This window comes from Fukomys damarensis, unplaced genomic scaffold, assembly GCF_012274545.1.
Source record: "Fukomys damarensis isolate Sample0158 unplaced genomic scaffold, DMR_v1.0_HiC HiC_scaffold_10, whole genome shotgun sequence".
Lineage (NCBI taxonomy): Eukaryota > Metazoa > Chordata > Mammalia > Rodentia > Bathyergidae > Fukomys > Fukomys damarensis.
This window is the reverse complement of record NW_022900922.1, coordinates 35,892,269-35,901,354: the sequence shown is the minus strand read 5'-3', so window position 1 is coordinate 35,901,354 and position 9,086 is coordinate 35,892,269. Positions and strand designations below refer to the sequence as shown.

Genomic DNA, 9,086 nt, shown 5'->3' with positions numbered 1-9,086 from the left:
AGTGTAGCCAGGGCTTCCAGAAGACCTGGCCCTGCTCTGTGACATGCTCGGATCCCATGCCTGCATCTGTGTGATATACTTCTCTATTTTGTTAGTTTAATCTGAAATTTAGCTTTGGTACTTGTAACCAAAAGATGCAAATGAACAGGCTGGAGGGCTCTATCACAGCAATGGTTTTTTTGAGAGGAAACCACTTTACACAAGTCAGAGCCACGGGCCCCTTTCCTAGAAACAGCTCCCCATCCCCAAAACCCCTGCCTCCAGGCTGTTTGTTGAGAGGGAGAGTTGCTTCCCCCGGAATGACTGCCACTGAGGCAGCCCCTCGGAACAAAGAATGGCGCAAGATGCCCAGCACCCCACTCCCCCATCAAAGAGCCCTGCAGCCCGGTAAAACTCCCCAGAGCCTCAGTGGGAAGGGTGGCACTACCTGGGGGAAGGGCACCCCCTCCAGCCTCTCCCTGAGATTGGCTCTGTTCCCCGCTGTTACCATGGACTCCTCTTTGTAAGTTCCAGCCTCTGGGCCATGGCTGTTCTGTTTCAGAGCTGAGCCCCACAAAACAGCCAGAGAACCCTCGAGGCTCCCAGCTCCTCAGGTGGCCCCGGACACAGGGCCCCAGGTTCTCCAGGGACAGATGTGCCGAGGCCCACAGCCCCCCAGTGCCCTGGCAGCTCCTCCATCTATGACTCACCCTCCCATGCCCCAGATTTCCCAGGTGCCTCCTGGTGGCCGGGTGCCAGGGCCAGTTGGCCCTGCCCAGGTGTTCTCCACCTGTCCCACCCTGCCAAGGAGGAAGCAGGTAAAAGGGCACATCTGAGATAAGCCCACGCCTGCTGAACCCACACGCTCCTGAGGTCTTCGTGACACAGAGTCCAAATGAGCTCAATTTCTAGCAGTGTTGACCTTGCGGGTCGGGTCCATGACTCTGGGGTGGGGCGGGGACAGACCTGACACCAACCAGATTACCTGACAGCTGGGTTCTGGCAGGAAGGATAAACAGGAACCAAAGGGCTGAAGGATGGGGACCAAGGTGTTCCAAGGAGACTGGCCTGGAGCTCAGGGAGGTCCCCTACGGGAGAGGGGCGGAACAGGGGGCGCATGCCTGGGGGGTGACAGTTCACCTGGAGGGAGCATCAAGCAACAAAGTGAGGCAGGCGGGTTTCCATTGCAGCAGGTGAGTCTGGGCCCCGAGGTGTTCATAGCAGTGTGGTGTCCACACGTAATCCCAGCACACGGGAGGCTGAGGATGGAAGATCACCCCGAGTTCAAGGCCAGCCAGGGTTTCATACAGAGACCCTGTCTTAACCCTCCTACCCCCCAAAAATGATGAGGCAGGAGCCTATGGGGGGGCGCTAAAAAGACAGAGAGGGCAGAGATTGATCTTCCCAGAGAGAAGTCTGGGGAAGCCACAAAATAACCACACCCAGCTCCTCGGCCACCCACACATCCACCCAGGACCTGGTATCCAGGGCCCCACCCTACTGGTGGCCTCTAGGACTCAGTGTGGTGAGAACCGGACTCGAACCCTCCTGGGCTGGTGGTTTGGGACAAGTCGGTGGCCCTCAACTCAGTCTTCTGTGAATCTAAAGCTGTGGAGATGTTTGCCTCACTCAGGCATTTAGAGAAGTAGGTTCTGGGTGATGGGAAGTATTCTGGCCCTGTTTCCCACACCTGATGGTCTGCTGCAGTGGGAATTTAAACAGCACCTTCTTTCTTGGAAAAGAGGGCAAAAGCACAGGTGCGAAGGCTCCCATGAACCAGGGCCCCATCCGTGCCTGGGGTACAGGTTTCAGGCTGCCTCGCCGGCCCCCAGGTGCCGAAGTCCAACCTGGTCTGGAGCTCCCATCATGACTTCCTGCTCCCTTCCAGAGGCCTGGCTTCCCAGAGTGGGCACCTGTGCTCTCCCTTGCCTGCCTGGGGCTGTGACCTTCGGGACTTGCACGGCATGGCAGTGCTCTGGCTCAGGCCCCAGGGTGTCTGCCTCCCCTGCCAGCCCGGTGTGCAAGGCTGACATCTTGTGCAGGCCTCGCTGCTTTCCCCGGTCCTCTCCACACATCCCACCCCATCCATTTTCACACTGCAGCTACAGAGATTTTTCAAAAATAAGAATTCTCACCACGTCACATCACCCACTCTGCTCCTACTCCTTGATGGCTTCCCCTTGCTCTGAAATTAGAGGAAAAGTTCTTTGCATGGCTGAAAAGCCATTTTCATCCCTCATTCCCTTACCCACAACGATCACGGATCCCATGCCACAGGGCCCTTGCAAATGCTGTTTGCTCACTGGAAATCACACATACCCACCCTCCTATTTGCCTTTCACTCCCACCACACCCAAATCTCACAACCCACTGTAGAGTCAGTTTCTCACACACTGCAGTCTAGCTTGGGTTCTTTGGTTCTGGCCTCTCATTTCCCTTTCTTTCCAAACTTAACTTGCTTTGTAATTAAAAGCTTATTATTTGGTCACTTAGCTGCGTGCCTCCCTCATTCATCCGCAAGGTCTGCAGAAACTTCACTGCTTATTTTCTCTGATCATTGCCTCCCCAAAACACAACACAAGGCCCAACTCACACAGAGCCGTTACAGGAAAGAGTGAAAGAAGGAAAGCTCGGGGGACCAAAAAGTGTAACCCAGGGTGACACTCATCAGCCCAACAACTGGCTCTGTGAAGAGAATGCAAGGCCTGATGTTAGCATCTGCCCACTTGCAGGGCAGAAGGACTCCCACCATGGCCCGGCCTGCTGCCAGCCCGGCCTTGGTCCCAGGCAGAGTGTGGGGTGCACACTGCCCACAGCAGCCACACTGGCTCCAGCAACCACCAGCCGCACCGGGGGCCCGATGAGTGCTCAGAAAGTCCATGGTGCTCTTAAATGACACCACACTGGACTCAGCCGCCCCTCACACTAAAAGCTGAATGAATTGCAACTTGCAAAGAATGTTAAAGACAAAAAAAAGAGTTTTAAAGCAGCTAGTTACAACAGCAACAAGAACAACCCAAATAGTTTAAAACAAGAAGACAAAGACGGAAACGAGGCCCACAGCCCAAGAACAGTGCCGTCTCCCAAAAGGAGGCAGAAGGAGCTTCACGACGGCTCAGCAACCGATCTGTGCACTGTTGGGGCCACTGCTGAGGTCAATGTTGGTGGCATTGTTTTGAGTGAGGCAAAGTGTGCCTTAAATCCTGGTGATATCACTTTCTAGCAGTTCACTCTCATAGCTCAACAGAAACAAAACACAGGCCCTTCCACACCAAAATAAAGAGAAAATGAGGTCATAAAGATGGGAAGAAAAACATGGGATTCTTTTTCATCCCAATATCCAGGACTATGGAAGCCCTTAATCTAACACAAAATCCAGAAATCATAGAAGAAAAGACTAATTCATTTGACCCTATCCAAACCAAAAGTTTGTGCAGAACATACACACCATAAACAAAACCAAAAGACAAGCAGCAAACACCCAAAATGATTCATTTATTTGAAGCATGCGGTGCATGGAAAAATAATACTCCCCAACACACATACATTAAAGAGAGACACAGAGAGACAGGGTAGAGAAAAAGAAATGCCAAAAGCTCAAAAGCTTGCAAGAAGATGGTTTAACCCTCCTGCTAAGAGAAGCACAAATTAGAGAGATGACCTTGCTTAATTTCCCACATATCAAACTAGCAAACATGTCTAAGTCCGAAGATTTCCTGGGTCAAGGAGGATACGGAGGACAGGAGGACCACACAGATTATTGGTGAAAGTGTAAATGCTAAAAAGTATAAACTGATGTACAGAGTGCTTGTATAGCATCCAGAAGAATAAAAGTGCAGGCTCTGTGGATCCTCCTACTTCTAAGAACTTCATGCACATGTGCAAATGTTCACACATGCCAGGATTTCATCACACATTATATATAAATACATGTATATATATATATATATGTGTGTGTGTGTGTGTGTGTGTATACATACATATATAAGCATATGTTTTATATATATTAGCATAGATCATATATATGTATGTATATACATACATACATATATATATGTATGTATATATATAAGAGTAGAAACAACCATAATGCCTTCTTAGTAGATAACTAGCTAAATAAATTATAGCCCAGGCAGTGGAATATTACACAGACATAAAAAAGAATGAGGGCTTCTCTCTACATTTACATCCATCCCTCGCTGTCACAGGTGAAAAAAGCAAATAACAATGCATGTAGTATGCTACTATTTATAAAAAGAAAATATATAAATGAGGATAAAATATTCTGGAAAGTACACGTGAGAAACTGGTAACCCTGGTTGCTTCTGAAGAGGAAAGTGGAGGCAGAGCAAGCCCTGTCCTGCTCACCTTGCATACTCTGAACCACGCACACACATTATCTGTTATGATAAGTTTTTAAAAACAGAGTTGCACAAAGATGTCCGCTGCTGAGTTACCTACACCAGACACAGCAATCTAATGGCACTTGGTGAGCATTAGGAAAAGACTTTAAGAAATTTTAGTAAATCCACAAAAATATCAAACACTGACAATCCTTCTGAGGACTCGGACAAATGTTTTTAGTGTGGCATCCATTCGAAGCAGATTCCACTCTGCCTTGAACACTTTGGTTGACTATATAAAAATATATATATGTGCAAAGCATTTCAAAAGTGAAATCTGGTTATTAGGCAGGGACAGTAGCATCGTGGGCTATTTAAAAAAATATTACCATTGCAATGATAGTAATTATTTTTAGTCTTAATTAAATTGTACTGAAGTCACATTAAATAACTGTTAGAAAAAGGATACAAATTACTTCCCAGCATATTAAACAACTTTCAGGATAAAGGTCAGAAATCTTTACAAACTCCTGAGAATAGAAGAAAAATCAGCAGATTAAAGATGAAAACCATCTAACTTCAGATGTGGAGAAGTGGGCCTTGGGCAGGTGGTTGGCGTTGATCCCTGGCAGAGCCTAGAGATCATGCAAGAGCAGAGCGAGGGTCAGAATCAACAAAGACTCACTCTAGATGATGCAGAACAAACCATGTGAAGTCAAACGAGCAACACATTTAAATCTGTGGCGCTCTTTTAAAACCTTTTGAAAAACGAAAATCTCAGAAGTGCCTGAGAGTAGGTTTGCATGGGACTGCAGCACGGAGACAGGAAGCCAGTAGCCAGAGTCCAGACCCGCTGTCCTTGGGTCCACAGAGGCTGCTTTCTATGCGATGGTGGCTCGAGCCTGACTCCCCTCTGGAAGACGTGGACAGCACCTTTCCCCAGAGGTGAAAAGCCAACAGCAGGGAGCCGGGAGAGTCACTAGGAAGTTGGATATCTGGGTCCTGTGTTAAAAACGCGGCCCGCTCAAATCGGCGTTCACTGATTCATAATCAGGGATATGGCCCTGTGTGAGGACCGACCTTGCGTTATTATTCTTAAAGGAAGTAGTTCATGACAAAAATGTTTCAAAAACTATGTAAGCCTGAACCAAAGAGAGGGGATATTATTATTGCTGCTGTTATTTATTTTAAAGGCATTGTTGGTTCTGCCATGCAAATTCTCATACAGATTAAAAAAATTGGGACCAAAGCAAGAGAAGAGAGAGAAAGAGAGAGAGGGAGAGAGGAAGGAAGGAAGGAAGGAAGGAAGGAAGGAAGGAAGGAAGGAAGGAATGAAGGAAGGAGGATGCCAACGAGAGATTTACTTCTCCAAATGATTCAGATGGCCCTGAAGTTGAGCAGCACACCACATGCACCCAGGCAGAATCATCTCTACTCTGCGACCTCATGAAAGTGAATTGGTGGCCTCAGGACCTTGACCTTGGGATGGCGATGGCGCATCTACAAAACCCCTGCAGGTTCTGTGAGGGGAGGCGAGGGGCACCCATCCTTCCACCCTCTAGGGGGCTCCTCAGGCCTGCTGGCTGATTCCAAACTGTGCTTAAGAGACTGATGCAGCCTGGCCGCGTACACTGGGTGGCTGAAATAGGTGGACATTTTTCATCCAGGAAAGAAGCTATCAAAAAAGCATTCTATGAAGAAAAGAAAATCAATCACTCTGAGGAGCAATCAGTACAAACAGGCACGAGAGAACCCGAGTCTTCTTCACCAAAAACACACGACTCTACTAAGAAGAGCTGACGGGCTGCCCAAGATGGACGGCTCTGAGGAAGGCATGAGCTGTGGGTCAGGGACAGAGGCAGAGCGAGGAGCTTGGCTGCTCTCAGGTCCTTCACCTGTGGCAACCTGGGACTCCCTCTGGCTCACGACCTGACCCGGAAGGAGACAGAGGGTGGGCACTGTCCCTGACTCAGATCTCCATCTCTCCATCCCCACTTGACACCTAGGAGCAGGGAAGGGCATATTGTGCTGCATCTTGTCCACCGGCCAAAACTGGGTTGAAAGATAATGGCACTGCTGCGCTCATTCACCAGGGACGTCGTGGTACGGAATGGGAAAAGGGGACAAGTGCCAGCTTCTCTGACCCTCAACTCTCATCCAGCCACAGAGGCCAAACCCTCCCCGACTTCTGCCTCCCCTTGCCAATAAGGCTGCCAGGCGCCTGACCCTGGGACCCCGTATCCCTCACAGAACCCTTTCCACATCCGCACCTGGGCCTTGTCCTATGAACACCACCACAAGCAGAAAACGTCTGCCTCGGTGCTGAAATGTGCTTTAAGAAGCTCTTTAAAGCATTGGTTACAGCACACTATGGAAGGACAGACTTTTATTTAGAACTGCATTTGTCCATGGAAATCAATATGTCCTTTCTAGTCTTCATGAGCAAACGCACCTTATTATGGTTCCCAGGGCCACTTGTTGTCCAGCAACCCAGAGGATCCACGCACATCCGGGCTGCTCGGGACCCTCTTGGTGCTGATTTTCAAAGTGCCCAGCTTTCCAATGTAGTTCATTTTCAGGAACTATTTTTGTTCTCTCTTCCCACAATGCTTGGCAGAGTACAGTAGCTGTTTCCTGGTCCCCACAGCGAAGGTAACACACTCTTCTCCACCTCCTCACTTTCAAATAGCTCCTTTTGTGACCCTAGGACAAAGCACTCTCTACACACTCCTTTGATCCTTTCTTCTCCCTCTGCTCTAGAAAGGCACTTAAAATACTTGAAAATGTTGCCAAATCCCAAATCTGACAGATACACATGGTGACACAGTCATTGTTCTGAATTTTTGTGTGGTGCTAAGCAAAAAAAAAAAAGAGAGAGAGAGAGAAAAAAAAAGAAAAAGAAATATTCATGCTTTCTATAAATGGGAATCAGTCACAGAAAAACCTTTGGAAGGGAGATGCTATGGGGAGCGGGGGTCAAGGCGATCCCAGACATCTCCCATCACCCAGCAGTGCAGCCGGGACAGCTGGGCGAGGCCGTCCCACAGGACACTGCTTTCTGGCCTGGTTGGTACAAAACTGAGACAACGGCTGTGATGATGTAAGAGTTTCGTCTTACACATCCATGACTACAGCTGTTTACTAACACGCGTGGGGGGAGGGTGGTGCATGCCCATTGAGCACGATAAGCTGTAGGTTCCATCCTCACATGGAGACAAAGCATTTAACACTGCCCAGAACTCTCCAGCCGTCGGGGCTGGGGGAGTCTACATTTCCTTCTGCATTATTTAAAATTACACAAGGGGCAAAAAAAATCCCCACAAAAATCGGCGCACAAATAACATGATGAGTTGGCATATCACCTCTCCTGTGTGAAGAAAATCAGAACACTTAGACCTTGAGGGCAACAGCTTGGCAGCGCGGCCTGTCTGTTTTTAGGCCGACAGCGTCTCACCAATACTGCAGCACACAGTGCCACAGCTCTGCAAAGGGAGCCACCCGGCTCAAGAGCAAGTGGAGGCCGGGAAAATCTTGCCGGCCTCCATTCCTCAGCCCAAAGCGGCTGCTGTGCAAGAACAGAGTGGCCCTGGACTCTTCCCAGCACCCTTCCTATACCCCAGCGCATCTACTAAAGTCCTGAGAAGGCACTGGAGGGCACCCTTGGGTGGCAAAGTCAAAAGGGTCTTTGGAGAGGACTAAACGCGACAGGGGTGCGGAGCCTTCGGTGGGGGCAGAAGGGAATTTTCAAAAACCCTTTGCCCTCTGGCTGTAACTTCTGCTGTTTTGTGGGTTGTATAGTCTCTGTCCAAACCCAGTGTGGGGTGGCTAAGGTCACCAGGTAGAGGAACCTGTGAGGACAGGACACTATTTTTCATGGATTTCTTTGTGGGAGATGTGGGGACAGCTGACCCGTGAGAACACAGCCCGGATCCTGGCTCCGACCAACAGGCAGACCTTGAATCCTTGAATGGGGCGAGTCCTGGGGAGCTGGGGACAGGGCAGGGCCTCACCTGCTGGGTGGGCAGCATGGGGGAGGGACGCCGGACAGGAGTGGGAGCGTGGGTCAGGACAGCTGAGGTGCCCGCAGGACGCAGGGCGCAGTGTCACGGCTCCAGCCCCAGTGCCTGCATCTGACCGCGGGACAGGGGATGCAGTATGTGTGGGATGGGGCTCACGTAAACACAGGCTAGCGCCGGTCCCTTCTGGCTCTGGCTGGAACCCGGGTTTGCAGGAGAGGGCGGGAGGGAAGGTGGGGGCGAAAGAGGAGGGCACAAGGCTCCTGAGAAGGACGGGCGGGGCATGGGGCGCTCGCAGCCCTCACCTTGGTGACCACGTTCTGGACGAGGCCGGTGCGGATGCCGTAGTCCCACTCGTGGCAGTCGCAGTTGGAGGCGTTGTCCCCCTCGTCTGGAGGGGACGGGAGGGGTGGCGTGTCGCCCCCGTCCGCGCCGCTGCTGTCGCTTCCGTTGCCCGGGGCCCCCCAGGCGGCAGTGGAGAAGGGGGTGGTCGGGGGGCTGGTCCAGTTGCCCAGGTCGCCCCAGTGGCCGGTCACGGTGGCCCCTGCCAGCTCGGAGCCTTTGCCGGCCCCGCGGCACGAGAAGTTGGGCTGGTCCAGGAGGAAAGAGTCCGAGAACTGGCTGAAGCCGATGAACAGCGCGGGGATCCAGGTGAGCAGCACGAGGGTCCGCTGGTAGCCCCCGCCCAGACCCCCGAGGAAGGGCAGCACCGACCCGTCGTAGTCCAGCAACAGGAGGCTCGGGGCGG

General features: G+C 51.0%; 1 protein-coding gene across 1 annotated transcript in view; it reads right to left on the bottom strand.

Moving 5' to 3' along the window:
* Slc22a23 (solute carrier family 22 member 23) overlaps positions 1-9,086 on the bottom strand; it is a 145,949-nt gene that overhangs the window by 134,128 nt on the left and 2,735 nt on the right. The window contains exon 3 of the mRNA XM_010623060.2: positions 8,644-9,082. Within this exon, the coding sequence (XP_010621362.1) occupies positions 8,644-9,082 (439 nt within the window). The remainder of the gene's footprint in view (positions 1-8,643; positions 9,083-9,086) is intronic.